We start from the raw sequence: 20,421 nt of genomic DNA, 5'->3' as shown, positions 1-20,421 counted from the left end.
AGCCTGACTGGTAAGTGCTGCTTATCTGCCTAAAGTAGCCCTTCAGCTAAAGACACCCTTGCTTTTAGCTTAAACTTTTTAGTCTGTTGCCTTGACTTTCTAGTGCTCTGAAGGATTATGCTATTTAGTGTCTGACTTGGGCATCTTACTAGCTTTACTCTGTCTGAAAATTTGAAAATCAAGAATAAAAACTACTGTTGTCCAAGACAGACTGTTCCTATTTTCCTTCCCTCTCAAATAGCAAAACTGAACTTGCTCTGATTCTACAAAGTATAGTTTTATTCTGCTAGAAAATACCAGTCTGTCTTCGCAGAGTCCGTAACACCAATTAAGTAACTGTAAAGTAGTTACATTTGGAGTACAGGAGGTTTTCTGCTGAGAGGACAGTCCTCTTCACTAGTGCAGTCCAGTCCTCTTCACCTGCTGCTGTGAAGACTAGTTGTGAAATGAAAGTCTGTTTTGATCTTCCAGGGCACATCTTTTGGACAGGGTACTTGATAGAAGGTAAGTCTTTAGGTACGCGGAGTTCCCTGCAACCTTGATAGCTTTCTCTGTTGCACACTGTACCTCTGGTGTAGGTGTGGGAACCTGATCTGGAGAGCAATGTCTAGCTGACTGAACATCCCTCAGAGTAAGAACTGCTAGATTAGAGATGAAGAGACCCTAGTGTCTTCAGGGACACTGTGATACCTGAGGGGGACAGCCTGAGGGAACTGAACATACTGGGCAAAGCCCAGTAGTTCTGGTTGAATCAAATACTGGAAGCCCTGCCTCTGGGTTTGTTTGAAAGATTTGCAGAAGTGGGGAGAGACTGGTGCTCTTGGCTTGAGAGAAGACGTGTGCTAGTAGTGTCTTGGAGAGACCAAATTATTCACTCTACTCAGGCCATACCTGGAATACTGTGTTCAGTTTTTAACCATGCAGTACAAAAAAAATGTGGATAAGTTGAAGAGTGTCCAGCAAAGGGCCACAAGGATGATCAGGGGACTGGGAAGCCTACTGTGTGAGGAAAGGCTGAGAGACCTGAGTTTAATCAGCCTTGAGAAAAGAAGGCTTGGGGGATATCTTATCCCCATGTTCCACTATTTAAGGAGTGACTGCAAAGGTGATGGAAGTCCCATTGAAAAGGTGGGGGTAATGTGTACAAGTTGCTCCCAGAAACATTCTGATTGAACATACAAGAAGAATTTTGACAATGAGAACAATCAGCTTTTGGAGTGATCTCCCCAGGGAAATGGTGGATTCACCAACACTGGACACTTTTAAGATCCAGTGGGGCAGGGTGCTGAGCCCTCTTGTCTAGACTGCACTTTTTCCAAGAAAGGTTGGACTAGGTGGTTGTTGAGATTCCTTCCAACCTGGTATTCTATTATTCTGTGACATGGCAAGATGATGTCTCAAATCCTGGTGCAGTGAGGCCTTTGTCAGCAAACGCGATACCACATTTTCGAATGTACATTGGTGTTCCCCAGGGAGGGATGTGCAGAGGACAAACTCTGCTGTACATAATTCAGAATTCAGTGCTGATATTAAAATGTTACATGAACTCTGCATGATTAACAGTGCCAGAAATGTTTATCAGATGATGTGATCCCCAGTGGTGTGTTTGGATACTTTTCATGCATGTTTAAAGCAAGCACCACATTAGTAAGTAAAGGCAGGCAGTAAACAGAGATCCTCTTGTGAGGTCTAGTCACAATTGGAAGCTATGTGGTGTGCAAATAGGATGGAAATTGCCATCAGCCTCCTTTCTCAAATTTCAAACTCCTGAAGCTCCTTAGAAGTATGGGCCAAGGTGGAGTGTTTCAGCTAAACACAAAATGAAGAAGTGCCTGCCTTGCTGAAATGAAGGTAAGTCTTTGTTGTTCAGGGATTAGTGGTTTAGTTCTGTCCTGAGTTAACTGAAGTGTGCTGGATGAGTTTTTTCTGTTTGGTATTGGTTTCTTCCAAATTCTTATTCTTGAATTTTTTTTCTTTCTAAGTGAAACCTTAACTAGTGGAAGTACTGCATGAGCTGTGCTAAGTTTGGGGATACTTGATGGAGAGTTTTTCATAACTGCTGCTAAAGTATTAGTGCATTGATCTACAGCTGAGAGGAAATTGCCTGGAAGTCCCAGAGGAAAACATGGTACACAGGAAAAGGAGAGCAGTATTTTTCTCAACACTTACAAGTCAGCCATTATTGGATACCTAAAACTGTATTCAAAAGCATATTGTTAATGGTCCACAGTGGATGGACTTAAACACTTTAGGAGAAACAAAACACCTGTCCTTTGAATCGAGCTTGCCTGTAACTGCTAAACATTGGCTGTTATTGGTACAGATTCAGCTTCCTGAAACTAACTCCAGGCTTCTAAAGGCAGAAAGGCAATTGCTGGAGGTGGTTGTTTTTAAGAGAAGAATTTTCATTTGACTCAGGTTCAAGAGGCGATACAAAGTAGAAATACCTGTTAAATCTCTCAGACTTTGCTGCATTGGTAACTTCAATCACTTTAAAGTCATCCCACATAGTTGCATAGGTTCCAGAAAGAAGGGGAATGTTGTGGTTAGCAAACAGGATCAGTGGCATGCTTGCTGCATCCCCTTGGGGACAAACGGGAGAGTTAAGGGGTTGAAGGTGAATTTTTCAGTTTTGCCCTCTTTTTATTGGCTAAACTCATAGTAACTTCATGGATGATGCACCATTCCCATTTATCATAGATTGAGGTTTATAAGAATACTTATTACAATAGTCCTATCTCTACAGCAACTGCAGTGTTGATCTTTTCTTGACTCAAGGGGGAGGAGGAGGATGATGATTAGTAGATGCAGGATTTGTGTATCTCTAATTAAGAAACAGATCTTGGCTAGACTGGCTCTTAGAGCTCTGACTACTCTTGAAAACAGATATCTGGAAGCAGCAGTGCACATGGCTAGTCCTATTTTACCAGCCTTGTCTGAAACCATTAAAATGACTAGTTATCACTTGTGCTAATGGGGTAATTCCTTCTAGGTGGCAGCAGGGAAGACTCAAAGCATGAATTGGCTAAGTTAGCTGCAAGAGAATTTCACATATATGGGTGCCTCAGCAGTGAGTGTTGGCTGATTTCCCTCTAAGCATTTTTAATAATAACTTTGCATCAACAGAGTAATTAAAAATACTAGAGGTTTTTTGTGAGGACTGAACTAGTACTTCGCCACTCTTGTAGACACAAAATTGCTTAATTTTTAGTAATATATTCTTAAAAAACCTAATTTTTGTGTTTTGAAATTGTAAGACTGGCATGACGTTAGTGGAGCTTTTGTCTTGTGGATGTAATACAAGGTGAGGGTAGCATCATTGGCTCTCTATTCTGAGAAGACTTTGTAAAGAAAATGTTTACTGCTTGTAAAACTCGCTTGGGCAGTTCATTACGTTTCATGTAATTTGTGCTTTACATAATTTTCTTTTTTTTTAAAATTACACCAACAACCAAACCACTCAAACTGATGTAAAATAAAAGATTGCTTTTGTTCTGACATGAGAATGTGACATCTTGCTGTAAAGGATTATGAAGAGTCTTTGTAGATTATAAGGGAAATGTCATCGCTTGTGTGGTGTTTTTCTTCCCTCCTAGCCAGTGTTGTTGTCTGTCTGCAGCTTGAGGATATCAAGGCATTGCACTAGTCCTTGTCAGCTTTGATGCTTTTGTTTATATCCTGTTCATGGTAATAATAGGTTACCTGATGAATTAAATTTACTTTGTCAGGGTTATATTAGTGACAGCTTCTGTCTTGCATGCCTTCAGCTTGTCCAGCTGTTGAATTTTACCTGACCTGGTCAGCTTCTGGAGAGCAAGTGCTCTTTGTTATTAAAAGCTGCTCCCTAAATACTGTAAAATAGGACAAAATAAATCTGAAAGTCTGACTTTGGACTGAATTGTCACTTAAGCCATATCATTTTGGAGTTTCTTGCAGGCCGGGGGAAGGAACAAGAGGATCTCTTTCACAGCTGTCTTTTCTCTTGCCCATAGAATGTGTTGAAGAAGAGAGACCAAGTCCAAGCAGAGTATGAAGCAAAACTGGAAGCAGTAGCCTTGAAAAAGGAAGACCGTCCAAAGGTGAGCACTTTAACTTCCTCTGCAAAAACAGCTTACGCATACACTACTTCCTGAGAAGAATGGAGCAGAACTTGCTTTTTTCTGGGTCTGGGTCTGGGTCTGGATTCTTTGGCAATATACGCCGTTTCTGGCAGAATGGAAGTTTGTTGTTGTCAAGCTGGTGTGAAATACTTAGGTATGAATATATATAAACTGTCTAGCAACTTTTGTACTACTGATCTCCCATGAATCAGAGCAGGATGACTCTGTAGTACTTAAACAACAGGGAGCAATCCGTTGGAGTGTTTAGTGACAGGGAGTGATGCAGTGGTAGAACAGTCCCTGGTGACGTAGCAGGATGTCAGCTAGCTGAGTTAAGATCCTATCCCTGGTACTGTGGAACTCTGTTATTCTAGCACATGCGTTTTGACAGTGGAAGAGTCCATATTTTGCTGGTTCTGCTAGGGAACTCTACCTGTGTAATGCTTCCTTTCCTCTGCTTGGAGGTTTCTGGTTCTCCTTATGTTTGTGTTAATAACTAATGGATGACTTTCTAGTATTAGGACTACTGTACAATAATCTTACACAGGTTCACGTAGTATTTTTTAATCTAAGAAGCTGAAGAAGATGAGAGCATAGAAATGCAGACTAGTGTGCTTCTGATCTAGTGTTGATCATGAACTACAAATAGTGGTATATTAGGTGTTTTACAGTGTTTTTGTATTTTGGTCTCATGCCTGCCCCACTGCTGGCTGCTGTGGTATGTACTCTGCTTCCTCACTGTAGCTTTGCATAAGTAGATATTTGAACAAGGTGTATCTAGGATGGAGGCAACTAAATTTAGCATATCCAGCAAGCCATTTGAGGTTTTTAGATGTTTGACTTTATCAAGATTTTGTTGCAGTGGAATTTGCTGATCTTTCACCTGTTAAAAGGCCTTTAAATTTCATATCTCAGTGGGATTATTGAGAAGAATGCAGCACTTAAATAAGTAAGTAGTTTGTGTCATATACAAGATGAAGTTGAACAAACTATATAGAACTCCTTCCATGTTCATAAAATATTATCTCATGGTTTTCAGATCCTTTCCTCATGGAAGAATTGTCCTTGTCTGTAGGAGCTGGTAGCTCAGAGCTGTGCCTAGCAGTATATCTTACATTCACTGTGGTCTCCTGGCTGTGACCTGCTGGAAACTAGAAGCAGGCAGAGGGTCATGAGTCTCAACTGTGGAATGGCATTTGTGTTCCTTGCAGCATAGTTGCTGATTTAGTGGAAATTATGTAACAAAAACCCAGAAAAGGGAAAAAAAGCCTGTTGGATCATGAAAGGAGGGCCTATGGCTACTTGATAATCTCTTCCACTAGAGGGCATTACGGGCCTCGCTGGTCACACACCCGGGCTGGGCATCACAAAGCTCTGCAGGTGTCATTAGGTCATTCTCACACTGAGATACCTGCTTAGAGCTGGGTGGCCTATAAATAGCGAAGGCTTGCAGGGCTCCTGTGAATGTCTGTCACAAAGTACTGCTCAGAATGCTGGCGCTTACACCAAAAGCGTGGGGTGTGTGGTGTTTAACGGCAGCATCGTGGTATTGGTGCAGGATTTCCAGCCTTTCAGTTCCTAGCAAATATGGTGGTGAAATGGTCTTACCCACTTCTGACCATGCTGGAGCTGATTTTGCAGTAGTCCAACTGATGTAGTGAAGGACAAGTATGATTTTCTCTTGGTGAGATGAAATTTGCCTCTTCTGACCTAATTTATTGTCTGCATCAAGGCTTTGAGGTGTGGTGGTCTGTGGGAACAGTAAATATGGCAGCGTAGAACTTGAAACAGAAGGTGACCGTATGTACTTTCGGGGAGTAACAAAAAGCCTTGTATCTTTTTTCCTCCTGTTTCTGGAGAATTAGGAAGGTAGAAATAGCACATTAGTTGTCTAATAAATGCTGGATTTGTTCTGTTTCAGGACCATTTGTTACTTAGTCATGATGCTGTAGAGGAATTTTAAAGTGGACACACCATCTGTACATGACCACATTAAATTATAGATGTGAAGCACACTTAGTTTTTTAAGAGAACAGAATCAATGTGAAGAGGTTTAGATGTACATGCAGAACTTCTTATCATATAGCAAAGTGACCACATTCCTGAATATACAATTTTATGCTCAGTTACCTGTACATCTCTTATGAGTTGAAACTGATCCAATAAAATAGTCATGGACCATTCAAGTGTATTGGAGTTTGAACTGGTTGTCACTTTGGTTTTGTGGTTTGAGTAGTTTTTGAGATTCTCCAGTAGCTGAGAACAGACATCAGTAAGAAAGTAGCAACTTCCCCCAAAGTCCAATATGCTTTCTGCCCACTTCTTAGTTGGTGGCTAATATTTAATGTCTCTACTGATAAAAGCTGATAAAAATATCAGCATTCGTGTCTTTGCATGAGATCTAAAGTGCTTAAAAGCTGTTAATTAAAATTTTGTTTCAACTACTGAGTTGCAAATTATGTTTCAGGAAGCTGCAGTTTTGTAAGAAAGTCAGTCCTAGATATGAGTGCTGCATGTGCAGGCCCTACTTTCATGTAGAGTGGATGAGGAGGATCATGAGGATGCCTGTAGAGACTTAGCTGGAGTTAATTCCTGTTGTTCCTTAACAACAGCATTTGTGGCTCATTTACTGACCACTGCATTGTCTCTGTAGCTCTAAATTTGTACAGCTGTCTCAGCCTGACCTGCAGGAGACTTAGGTGTGAGAAAGAACAGATTTTTGTATGGCTTCATTGTGGTTTCAGGTCCTGGAAGAAGCAGCAGCAGCAAACTGGTGATGAGTGCTCAGAAGCTAACTTCATTGGGCTCAGAAATCTTACATGGTTTTGCTTCCAGACTTGATGAGTCTTTCTCTTGTAGCCCAGCCTTTCCCATTAAGATAGCAGAGTACTTCAAATGGAAGGCATACTTGCCTTGAGGGGCACATCTTCTAAACCTTCCAGCCACAGGCTTGGTAGTTCTTGTCTGAAGCCTGCAGGAGTACTTTGTCTGGAATTGTGGCAGAGTGAATTCTGTAGCCAGTAGTGCTCAGTCAGGGTAGGGGAGGAGACTGTCTACTCAACTCTCGAGCTGCCTATAGTGAATATTTGCTTGTGCGAATAAAGGGAAACTCAAATCCCATGAGTATGAAGAACTCCTGTCTCTCAAACAGCTTTATTGGAGAACAGATGTAAGACCTTCTCTGAGTCAATGTTATACTTCAACGATCAGCCCTAATTCACATCCTGGAGGAGCACAGTTTCTGACTAAATTGACTGCCTTGCCAAGCTGCAAGGTAGTAGCACACTTCTAGCTTACTGTAGTTGACTATGAAAAGCTTCTTACATAGTCTGTTCATCCTCTTCCTTCTCTAATGCCACTCAGAGAAAAGGGGAATTTACAGAAGGCTTCAAGTATGACAGGAATCACAAAAAAAGTTCTGCAAATGTTCATTCTGCCTTTTGCTTTTGTGCAAGACACAGCTTCCAGTACCAGTAATACTGGTACTGTCATTGGTACCAGTATTTAGGACTTTCCCCTTCTGAGATCATGGGCTTAGTCTGCATGGCCTTACAAGATTCCTTTCTGTTTGGATGATGCATAAGGAGAAGGGAGAGAAAGGTGTTTATGGCTTTCCTGCTTGAAGAAGGAAAGCCATAAACGCCTGTATTTGCTTGGTGTTGTTATACATGATGTTAGTTAAAACACAAGCAAAGAACACCAACTTAGGTGATCTGAGGTGCATGCATATTGGACCAGTGACTGCTGTGATAAATCTGTATTGTTTAAATCTCTACCCAGCTTGCAGCAGGCTGTCCTTCAACATGTTTCTCATTGCTGTTGTATGATTGCATGCTCAGTGTTGAGCCCAAAGGTCTATGAGCCAATCCAGGGTGATGATCATGGGTGCTTTTCAGTTAAATTTTGTTCAGGCAGCCTGTAAGGTTAAAAGTGGAAGCTAGAAACAAAAGGCTTAGGAATTTTATTCTCCAGCTGTTGAGAGAGAACATGGAATTCTCCCATCCAGCTTTTTGGACAAACCTAAATGTTTGTTATGTTATACACACTGGTGTAAATTGGGAAATCTTCTCCGGGGACACCCCCTTGTCACGGGGGAGAAGCTTGCGTGCCCTCATGAGGTTGAGAGCTATGCTGGAGGTGGTTTGTGCCGCCGGTAGGGTCTCCCATGCCAGACAGGTCTCAGCTGAAGGGTCAGACAAAGTGTGTTCACGGGCAGGATGGGCTCGCTAGCCGTCTGGCAAACATCCTAGGAGAAGGACAACTCTAACCCCAAACCCAGGCAGATAGAGCTCGTTTAGCCCTGTAAGGCCATCCATCTAAGAGAAGGATACTCTAACCAAACCTACGTCCTGAGGTATTCGCTGTCACCGTCCAAGCTCGCTAGGCCGTGGCAGATGAACCTCAGGAGTAAAGGATGGGGCCAGTTCTGCGCACGCTGTGCCTCACCTAAAAAATCCATTGCGCAGGCTTGAAGGGTTCACCCACATTGCAAAGCCCTGTAGCGACAGGTGAGGGTCGAAAACGGCAGGTGATAGGAAGCAGCTGGAAGCCGCAGACCCAACCCTGCATGCAGGCGGTTCAGGATATGGGTCATTAGAGACTTGATCCCGGAGATGACAGTCTCTTGCAGCAGCATCCTGAATGACCAAGCAGCCTTTTTTAGGGACAGCACTGCTTGCTCCACACGGAGAGGGGCCTAGCAAAGGTGGCCTAAACAAAGCTCATCTCCACACCCGGTTGGATAACCGCAGCCAAACGGCATCTTCCATGCGGTCAAACAAAAACAAAGAGATTTCAAAGGCATACACCTGCCTGCAAAGGTGTGTTCAAACTAACACTCGCATGTTGGAACATCAGAACCATGCTTGATACTGGGGATAGTGGACGTCCTGAGCGTCGTTCTGCTCTAATTGCCCACGAACTGTCACGGCTCAAGATTGACATTGCTGCTCTCAGTGAAGTTCGTCTTCATGAGGAAGGCAGCCCTAAAGAACATGGAGCTGGCTACACACTCTACTGGTCAGGCAAACCCAAAACCGAAAGACACCTTTCAGGAGTTGGCTTCATGATTAAAAACTCCATTGCCTCCAAACTTGAAAATCTGCCGACAGGTCATTCCGATCGCATTATGTCCTTACGCCTCCCTCTAAACAACAAGCAACATGTTGTTCTTCTTAGCGTATATGCCCCAACTCTCCAAGCTGACCCAGCGGAAAAAGACAAATTCTACACAGACTTGCGCCGCCTCACCCAAAATGTTCCTGCAGATGATAAGATCATAATCCTTAGTGACTTCAACGCCAGAGTAGGTAAGAATCCTGAAGCCTGGAAAGGAGTCCTGGGCAAGCATGGCGTTGGAAACTGCAACGACAACGGACGCCTCCTGCTAGAGTTTTGTGCAGAACGGCAGCTCACCATCACCAACACTATCTTTCAACAGAAAGATAGCCTGAAGACAACCTGGATGCATCCTCGATCCAAGCACTGGCACCTCATTGACTATATCTTAGTACAACAGAGAAATGTCAGTGATGTCCGTCATACTCGAGTGATGCCGAGTGCAGAATGTCAAACAGACCACCGCCTTGTGCGCTGCAAACTTAACCTCCACTTCAAGCCCAAACCTAAGAGAGGCGGCATTCCAAGGAGGAGGCTCCAAGTCAGCAATCTTCAAGCAGCCACAGTGAGAGACAGCTTCCAGGGAAACCTTCAAACTAGACTTAAAGATAATCCCATAGATCCCTCTCCTGAAGCGCTTTGGCATATTAAAAGTTGCATCTTGCAGTCCTCTGAAGAGTCCCTAGGGTTCTCTTCCAAGAAAAACAAAGACTGGTTTGATGAGAACAATCAAGAGATCCAGGAATTGCTGAAGAAGAAGAGAACTGCTCACCAAGCACACCTTGCTCAGCCATCTTGCCATATAAAAAAAAGCTGCCTTTCGTCTTGCATGCAGTAAGCTCCAACAGAAACTTCGAGACGTCCAGAACAAATGGTGGCTCGACCTAGCAGAAAAGACACAACTATGCACAGATTTGGGTAACCAAAGAGGATTCTATGAGGCCCTGAAAGCAGTGTACGGACCCGCTCACCAGGTTCAAAGCCCCCTACTCAGTGCAGATGGTCAACTGCTTCTAACAGATAAAACCTCCATCCTGAACCGATGGTCTCAGCACTTTCAGACTCTGTTCAATGCCAACCGTGTAGTCCAAGGCTCAGCAATTCAGCACATTACACGACAACCGGTGAAACATGAATTGCATGCAGCCCCTCCTATGGGAGAGATACTCAAGGCCATACAACAGGTGAAAACTGGCAAGGCAGCTGGGGTTGATGGAATTCCACCTGAAATCTGGAAGCATGGAGGTCAAGCACTCCACGCCAAATTCCACGAGCTTGTTGCGCGTTGCAGGGAACAAGGGGAACTACCGCCAGATCTCCATGATGCAGTCATTATCACCCTGTACAAGAAGAAAGGAGAAAAATCAGACTGCTCAAATTACCGAGGTATTACTTTGCTCTCCATTGCTGGTAAAATCCTTGCAAGAATACTTCTGAACAGATTAGTACCCACTATTGCAGAAGATCTTCTACCTGAAAGCCAGTGTGGTTTTAGAGCCAATAGGAGCACCACAGACATGGTGTTTGTTCTCAGACAACTGCAAGAGAAGTGCAGGGAACAGAACAAAGGTCTCTATGTAACCATTGTTGACCTCACCAAAGCTTTTGACACTGTGAGCAGAAAAGGCCTGTGGCAGATCTTGGAATGTTTAGGATGTCCCCCCAGGTTCCTCAAAATGATCATCCTGCTACATGAGGATCAGCGTGGACAAGTCAGATATGGCGATGCACTCTCTGAGCCCTTTCCAATAACCAATGGTGTGAAACAAGGTTGCGTTCTTGCACCAACTCTATTCACAATCGTCTTCAGCATGATGCTCCAAAGAGCCGCAGCAGACCTCGATGAAGAAAACGGCATCTACATCCGATATCGTACCAATGGAAGCCTATTCAACCTAAGGCGACTGAAGGCCCACACCAAGACCCTGAATCACCTTGTCCGTGAGCTGCTTTTTGCTGGTGATGCCACCTTTGTTGCTCACACAGAAGCAGCTCTGCAGCGCTTAACATCCTGCTTTGCAGAGGCTGCTGAGCTTTTTGGGCTGGAAGTTAGCCTGAAGAAGATGGAAGTTCTCTACCAACCTGCACCTCAAGAAGTCTTCCATCATCCTCACATCACCATAGGCAATTCAGAGCTTAAGTCAGTCCAGCAGTTCACCTATCTGGGAAGTATCATTTCCTCAGACGGTAAGATCGACAAAAGAGATAGACAACAGGCTGGCAAAGGCATACAAAGCCTTCAGAAAACTCCATAAAAGAGTCTGGTCCAATAAACACCTGAAGAAAAGTACAAAGATCAGTGTCTACAGAGCCATTGTACTATCTACTGTTTTATATGGGTCTGAATCCTGAGTCATCTACCGCCACCACCTGCGGCTTCTCGAACGCTTCCATCAGCGCTGCCTCCATTCAATCCTAAACATCCACTAGTCTGATTACGTGACTAATGTGTCTGTTCTTGAACAGGCAGGGGTCAGCAGTATCAAGGCCATGCTGATGAGAACGCAGCTGCGCTGGGCAGGGCACGTCTCCAGGATGGAGGATCACCGCCTTCCGAAGATTGTGCTCTATGGTGAACTCGCCACCGGCTGCCGCAAGAGAGGAGCCCTGAAGAAGAGCTACAAGGGCTCCCTGAAACAACACTTCAGCCTTGGCCATATTGACTGCCACCAATGGTCCACTCTGGCCTCCAATCGGGATTCATGGAGACACACCGTTCACGACGCTGCTGCTTCCTTTGAGAATGCACGGAGAGTCAGTCTGGAGGAGAAAAGACAACGCAGAAAGAACCGTTCCTTGCCAGTGTCACCTAGGGAGACATTCCACTGTGCCTTTTGTGACCGGACCTGCCTATCCCGTATCGGCCTTTTTAGCCACCAGCACGCTTGCAGCAAGCGTGGGTAGTGCCCTTCTCAAATCTTCGTTCGCGAAGCCTAGCCATGGTTGATGAAATTGGGAAATGCCTAGTGCAGCTGTAAATGGGAAAGAGTAAGGTTTGCTGTTGAGTTGTAGCCAAGCTGCTCGGTTTGAGCAGTTGGAACTGAATGTAGGAACCCAGCACTCACACCAAAATGTTTTGATGCTCCATGTACCTCTAGCAAGTGATTCCTGCATTGCTCAGCACCTCAAACAGCAAAGAATAAATTAAGCAATCTCGTATCCTCTCTAGTTCAGAAATGTGGCTTGTCTCCATGCAATCATAACTGAGTTTATTCTGAGTAACTCCCTATGAACTTACCCTTTTTTCTGTGGTTTTGCTCAGTAAGGTCTGAGCTATTTCAGCAATCTAGCACTCTGTGCAACAGTTTTAATGTTCATTTCTTTTGCTGCAGGTACCCACAGATGTTGAGAAATGTCAAGACCGAGTAGAATGTTTCAATGCTGACCTGAAAGCAGATATGGAGAGATGGCAGAACAGCAAAAGACAGGACTTCAGGCAGCTGCTCATGGGGATGGCAGATAAAAACATCCAGTACTACGAGAAGGTATGTGTCACTGTTGGAGCATTGGCACAAATAAGAGTAGTTTATTTTCATCTCAGGTGGTAATAATTTTTCAGGAAATCTTCATACTGTCTTGAAGACAATATTAGAGATCTAAATCAGTTCTCTAGTGCTGTGGAAGCTGCTCTTTGTCATCAGCTTAATGTAATCTAATGAGTGCTAGTCATGGTCAAGTCATCTCTGGGGGACTAGTAGTCTTTGGCAAGTCAGCCCTGTAACAGCATTTCATTGTGCATGCTTGTCTGTTTTGCTCTCTTGAATTGAACAAATACTGAGCAGCAGTAGTGGTGATGGAAAAGACCAAAATTGCATATTGCAATGGGAGTAGAAAAATCTTCTGATTCTGCCTTTCATGAACAAAACTACATGAATTAATGCACATCCATGGACTCATATATAGATTACACCTGGTATATATGTTATTTTAATCTATCCCTTTGTGCTTAGTTCAGTCTTTTGTACACTAGTCCTGAAAATAACTAGTCAGGTTCCTCTGCCTTTTTTCAGTTGGTGCATGTGTACCTGAGATTCGGTGTCAGATATTTTTATTTTGAAGTGAAAGGGCCTTGACATTTAACTGCTGATGCTACCAGCCTAGTTTTCCTTCATGCTGGAACAGTGCAGCCCACTGCAGTGGCTGATATCATAAAATTGTAAAATTATTTTGAAGGGACCTTAGAGATACCTCGTTTCAACCACCTGAGATAGATCAGGTGACTCAGAGCCCCATGCAGCCTGAACTAAAACACTTGCAGACATGGAGCCTCCATAGTTTCTTTGGGCAACCTGCTCAAGTGTTTCCTTATCCTAGTAGTAAAGAATTTCTTCCTAATCATCTGTAAACCTGCTCTCTTTCAGCAATTGTGTAAGTCCCCTTCAGGTATATTAAATATTTAGGACATATTAAATGCTACTAGGCTTATGCATAGCAACATACTTCATCTTGCCTTTCGTTTTTTCCTACATCTACTTCACAAGCGTCTTCCTGTGCTAGGTTACCTCTCTGTGTAATATTAGTATGCAGTATCTTTTCCCCTTCCACTGTCGGTCATGTCAGTAGTTCATAACTGGTCCCACAGAACTTCCTTCACCGTGGTCTCTAAGGCTGCTGTGGAGGGGGATATCAATTAGCAAGGAAGCTTCTTTGGTAGGAAAGTGTGTAGTCCTTCAGGGTACACAACTAGAAATAACTACTCACCTGCAGTACAGTCAGCAAGGTTAGAAGGAAGATGTCTCATAACAGGGATTTGTGGATATAAGAGCTGGTGATGAGTTTACCCATTCCTAGCATTTAATAATATGGATTCCATGATCTACATTTGTCCAGTTTGACTTCTGGGCTTTGAGATTGAAAGACAGTAATGACACAGTACAAGGACTGGATTTACATATGCATGTCTGGGCACAAGACTCCAAAGCCTGGAGTGACTTTCTAATAACCACTTAGAGTTTACTATACCAGGCACTACCAGTTCATCATTCAGTGAAGTCAAGTCCCAGAGCTCTAATGGAATACACTGTGTCTCAGAATTACCTTCTATAAATGCATTTTATTTTCCAAATAAGTTTGCTGGAGGTAGTCTGTATCTGCTGTTCTGTCCCAGTCACACTACAAAGATAAACATTTTTGCTAGACACAGTTTTGTCTGCGTAGCTGAAAGTTGTAGTGTTCTTCAGTTTAGAAGAATCTAGATTGGTATTTGGAAATCCTAGGTGTTCTGATGATTTTTAATGGTTTGGGCCACTGATGACTTTGGAAAATGTGAATTTGTTTAATTTATTTGGAAGGTGCAGCTACCCCAACATTTTTTTGCTGTTTGAGATTTTGGTGTTTTTATTCACTTCTGTACTAATGTGTGAAGACCCAGATAGCTTTTCTTCAGCTTACATTCTGTTGATCTGGAAGGGTCAGTGAGAAGTTACAAGAACTGATATAAACCCCATTTTTAAAATCTTTATTTCTTTCTTCAGTGCCTTACGGCGTGGGAGTCAATTATACCACTATTGCAAGACAAGCCGGGGACCAAATAAGAAGTACCTTCATGGACAGTCTAGCACTTCTATGCCCAGTACCACTAAACATACTGGAACTGTATGAAGGACTCTTTTTGTCAAATTAACTGAAGTTACAGCTGCACTTAGGCTGGAACAGACACTCTGAAAAACTATTTGAATTTTTTTTCCTCTATTTTTGTGTTTAAACTGCGGTATGTTTCATCTTTTTGAGTTATCTGGAATGGTTCCTTCGTTATCCTATGGAGTGATTGGGGTTTTGTAGCAAAAGTGCATGGGGATCTTGATAAAACTTACCTCTCTTGTCTGGAAGGAACTTATGAGTGGAACACTAAAAAGATGAAAATAAAACTCTACTGCAAGGTGCCAAATGACATCTTTATGACCATTCTGTTTTATTTGCTAAAAAAGAAAAAAAATATTGTTTCTGTGATACAATACTCCCTAATCAATCCTTATCCTTTTTTTTTTCTGAGTGGACAGGGAAATGCTGGGAAAGAATATTTTCTGTTTTGCTACCACCCATATGCTCTGTCTGGATAAAATGCTCTCTGGAGACTTTTCTGTTTGGGTGTTGGTCTGGTCTTAGAACATACCAACACCAGCTGCAGATAGCCTGTGGTGCATGAACTGTGGTTTTTTTGAGTGTGGCATGCTGTTGGTTCATACTGAGTATCTTTGTTTACCTTGGTGATTATGAAGTAATGTCAGTTGGCTGAAGTGTACCTGTGACTGACTTGGGGATTGGAGTCAGCCTAGCTGTGGGAATGAGCTGAACAGCAGCCTTTCAGGGGTTATGGGAACGGTGGAGGAAGTATGAGTCTTTAACTTTTGTAAAGCTAGCTCCAGAAGGTGCATGGTGCAATTCTTTTATGCCATGCTTTAAATATGGGTTTTACTAGAGCCACTTTAGGCTTGGTCACTGAAGATGCCTACTGTAGTAAAGGTAGAACTCTGCTTCCTCTCCCCATGTGTTTTTTTGCAGCAGCCAAAAGCCAAAAAGTGTCAAATGCTTGCTTCCACCAAGCATCAGTGTGTGTGAAAGTTGCCTTAAATGGGTTGGTGGGTGGTAGATGGGTACCTGGTTAGGTACACATAGTGTTCATACCTGTCTCTGCTGAACCATGCGGAAAGTCTTTTAAGACTACTTTTGGTACAGATCTATTTTCTTAGTAGTTTGTATTGTCCTTTAGAAATGTTAACTGCTTCTGCAAGTCCCTTTTTTCTTCTTTCTCTTGCAGTCCAACCACAAGTATATGCCTATTTGGTGTTAGTGGCCCTAGGAATCCTGATGTGACTCCCAGGGTACTAGAATCTTGGTTTAACAGCATGCAGATAAATCCTTTTTAACCATCCTAAGTGAGGGGGATAGCTTGTATCAGTGTAATATTGGGATTTGGGGTAATAAATAAGTCAGTGCTTTTACTGCTAAATTTGAGTGATTGCTTGACCTCTGGAAACATTCTTTCAAAGAATCTGAGCAGTAATCTTGAGTATGTGCAACTTCTATGTTCTCCTGTGACAACGTACCAGGCACTAGTGTGGTTTTGAATTTGTCCCTTCATAAACACCAAGTGAAGCTGCAGCCACCCTACTCAGCTTGGCAGCTTTATAGCAACTCTCAAGGTGAGTTATTGCAGTACTGTGGTAGCTGTCAGGCTAATGACATGGTGCTCTCTGTGTGAAAAAGTCAAGTTTAAGACATTTTAAGAGGTCTTCCTTTTTGATTCAGCCTTCACTGACAACTCTGTGGTAGTAAACAAACTATGCTTCTTTTAAACTCTGTTTATCAATATACACTTATTTGATGTAAATGAAAGCTCTGCTTTAAGTTGCTGTTAGTTTCAGAAAAGTGGACTACTCTTGAAGCAATCTTTCCTTCTAGAATAAGCACTTGCATACTATGGAGCAGTCTGACCTTCAGGGTTACAGTCTTCCCTGTTTTCCACAAACAGAGATCAACATGCTTTTGGTGTTGGTTCCTGTGTAGTAAATGGAATTTTGTAGTTGACTCTACAACATCACTGGGAGTCAAGCAAAATAAAATTTGAACTAATATTTAGTCAGTCTTCCCTCCATCTTACTTAAAAAAAAACAAACAAAAAACCAACCAGCAAAATATGAGTAAAGGTTGGTGGGGTTTCCCTGCAGGTGGTTTCATCTGATGCCTTACAACACTGAGGTCCTGTTCCCACTTAGCTTTATGTCAGACTGAAGTGGATGTTGGTTCTAGGGAATTTAGCAGTTAACATCACAGCTGTTCATGAGAAGCATAATGGACAGTGGAGAACACCCAAGTGAAGTGAAATTCAAATCAAGTGTAACCGTTGAGGTGGGAGCTGTTGAAGATCGGCTTGAATTTTATTCCATCTGATGCCACTGAATCTGTGGTATGGTTTTTAGACTAGTCCTCACCAAAAGCATGTTTTGATTTCAGACACTCCCTTTCTGGCAAAATTGCTGGAAAGGCAGGTACACTTTGCACTTCCCTTTTGGAGTACATGGCTGTTTGGCAACTGCGAATTAATTTGGAGGAGAGGCTTGAACATGGAGCTCAGACAGTGGCCATTAGCAGGGTATATTACATGGTCTGAAACACCAAAACATCTTAAGCTTATACAAGGGAAGTAAAACTTCACATTCAATGGAGAAGCCCTCTAGAAGAATTGCTGCAGTGTAAGAAGGGTGTATAGTAGTGGATCTCAGCTCCTATGAGCTATGGAGTGGTCTCTTTTTATGAAGAGCTGTTGTAAACCACTGAGTAACTGTGGGAGAGGCTGTAAGGTGTGGGCAGGATCCTGACTGTGATTTTTTGGGCAGCCAAACATGCCAATTAGGAGAACTACAAAAGCTGCAGGAAATTCCTATAAGATGTACAGAGTGACACTTGTAAAGCATCACATAACTGCTGTTGGAGGTTGAGACTTGAACTGTTAGTGAAACTCTTGACAGGTTACCCTGTAATTATTACAGGGATTATGGGTCTTTACTTTGGATGGCCCAAACATTTGTGAGAGAAGAAATATTGGTAAAGAGAAGCAGAAGTAGTGCAGGATATTCATCTTTGAGTAACTTCCTGAGTGTTAAATCACTTAGATCACCCTCTGCACATGCACCAAAATTACATCAAAAGTAATTGGCACCCTTTTTGTGAGCCTATATAACATAGGGGTTTTTCAGCAGTCCTTAAATTAGCCCAGTTTTTCTCATAATCCACAGCCAGGCTGAAGTCCCTCTCGGAGGTTACGTAATTCACTGCTGTCCTAGTTATTGTGTAATTTGTGGAATTTTGTTTCTTCCCTTAAGTGGCATCAACACAATTAAACAAGCACTTGTTTCTGTGCTCAGTTATGGACCATGCATTGTTCATGTGTATCTTTACCAGGCTCTAAATCTTGCAATAAATACAGAGGTTAAAACATCATGACTTTTTCAGGTACATAATGAAAAATGAGAAAGTAATAGGTGTAGCCCTAAAGACACAAACTATTCTGATGTGAATTGTATTAAAAAAAAACAACCTATGGATTCTTCACTGAAGTCTATTTGGATTATTCTTGTGCTAACACTTGTGCTAAGGATAGGTAGTGGGATAAGTGGTAGAAAGAAACATCCACAAAGCATGAGAGGCAGAGACAGCTCTGTGCAGTAGCCTTGCAGCAGTGGCTCTGCATAACCTGTTCATGATGCATTTTGCTTCAGATGTCCTGCAGATGCCAGTGTACAAAAGAATTCCTCCCAGACCAGCAGGAACTGTTCAGTGTTTTAGCAGGAGCCATGCTTTTGTTAAAACTTGCACAATTTAACTAGATAGGGTTATGACTAATGTTGCATACTGCTTAAAATCCTGGTGCTGATAACTTCTGAGCAAAATTGTGTAGGCTAAACTAGCTCTTTAGATGTTCAGTTGTCTTAAATTCTGAAGGTAGAAGAGTCTCTCCTCTAGTATATTAACTTTTACTACAACAACCAATACGTAGGGAAAGACAGGGGAGTTGCTACTACTTGTCAGGTTATTTTTGCTTGTTTTGTGAAGTACAACTGGGGATCACAGGAAAAACTTGCCTTCTGCAGACTGAATGTTGCATTTAAAACTTTTCGGGAGTGCTGTTTAACCAATTTTACAGGCTAGAGTGGCAATGCTTATTTCTGTGCTTAGCACTTTGGAGTCTTGCTGAGGTACCTGACTTGGACAAATACTTAGTAATGAGCTGGACAAGTTTTAAGTCTGCATGCCTAAGGCACAGTATTTGTGCAGAAAATAATGCACTTTCCAAAGAGGTAGAAGTAGATCACTCTTAAGTAAGTGGCATGCTGAAACAGTAAAGGCTCGTGACTGTCTTAGACTACTTTGAAGGTCTTGGTATTCTGTGCTTTGAAGCGACTCTGCTGCTGCTGAGTATATATCTGTACCTTCAGATCAAGCAGCAGTGCTGGGGCCAGTGCCACATTCACCCTGCATGGGGAGACAGGTTGCTGTCTTACAATAACAAAGAGCCAAAGGGCTTTTGTCTGTAGTACACAAATATAAAGAAGCACTGTCCTTGTTCTCATTTCCTCTGTGCCTGCATCCCTCTGTCCCTCCTTAAGGTCTGGAGAGTTGGGCCATGCAGGTGAAGGTAAGCTGGCTGTGAGCCTCACACATTGTGTTGGAAGTGTCAGTGCTGGGCACCAAAATGGTGCTGGCTCATTGTCCAAACTCCTCTGATTTCAGCCTCTGTAAATCAATTCACCAGAACTAGAGTCACTGTTCATACCATTAAAAAACAAAATGAAAGCTGTGAAAAGACATGTTTCTGTGTGAATTAGCTAGTACACAATATAAAAATGGGAAGGAGGCTTTTGTTTCCTGCACTTGATCAAATCTGGCAACTCTGTTCTTGTTCAGACCCGCAGGCTAGGAAATGTTGTCTTGCCTTCTGGTGCTGGCATGTTTCTATACCCTTTCATATATCTCTGTATAAATATACTTTGTGCATTGTTTACTATGGAACTAGTATTGAAGGAGAAAAATGTTTTGAGGTTAAACTGTTTGTAATTCTCTATTAGTGTGTACATTTTTTAAAAATGCACCATTTGTTTACCTCAATTAATTTAATGGAATGGACCAATAAATGTATTAAAAAAGGACTTCTTTACTTAGAATAAAGTTTCATTTTTTGCAGCCTTCACCACTGAAATTATGTGTGCTTATTTTGTTGAGCAGCTCACTACCTTACTGCAGAAATACCCTTCCCCTTAAATCTTGTTCCACAGCTGATTTAACAAGAAGTCGTCTGTTGCTGCATTACATCTGGTATTGAAAGTGAAGTGTGAAGGTGAACAAAGATTGCAAGAGTGTGCGTGAGGGGCACCAGGTGGCAGCAACTTCCTCAGAACAACCAGCTTCTGTTTGCTGGATCCTTGGCTTGAACTGAAGCTGTCTGATTTGCCTCCAGATCATTTCAGTTACTGAAGGGCTTTTCACTTAGTCCAGGACCCTGGAAGCCACTTAATCCTTCTTAGTTCAGTTAGCATGTAAGCAGACACATCCTTGTGAGGCATGTCAGACTTCTCATTCATGTTTGGATTTATCTGGTATCAGTGTCCCTACATTTCCATAAAGCCTGTATGAGTAGTGTGCTGTTCTTACCCGTTCTTCACATGTTACAAGATTAGTGCATCCTGGTGGTGTGAGCTGAAACACC

The 20,421-nt window shown here is 42.5% G+C and overlaps 1 protein-coding gene across 1 annotated transcript in view; it reads left to right on the top strand.

The window, feature by feature from the left end:
* Positions 1-19,905, top strand: part of SNX30 (sorting nexin family member 30) — a 63,558-nt gene extending 43,653 nt beyond the window's left edge. The window contains exons 7-9 of the mRNA XM_071580008.1: positions 3,993-4,079; positions 12,551-12,703; positions 14,693-19,905. Coding sequence (XP_071436109.1) covers positions 3,993-4,079; positions 12,551-12,703; positions 14,693-14,752 — 300 coding nt within the window. The 3' untranslated portion in view covers positions 14,753-19,905. The remainder of the gene's footprint in view (positions 1-3,992; positions 4,080-12,550; positions 12,704-14,692) is intronic.
* Positions 19,906-20,421: the final 516 nt, after the last annotated feature.

The sequence above is a fragment of the Pithys albifrons genome, chromosome Z, assembly GCF_047495875.1.
Source record: "Pithys albifrons albifrons isolate INPA30051 chromosome Z, PitAlb_v1, whole genome shotgun sequence".
In the NCBI taxonomy this organism is placed as follows: Eukaryota; Metazoa; Chordata; class Aves; order Passeriformes; family Thamnophilidae; genus Pithys; species Pithys albifrons.
This window is presented reverse-complemented; position numbering and strand designations above follow the sequence as displayed.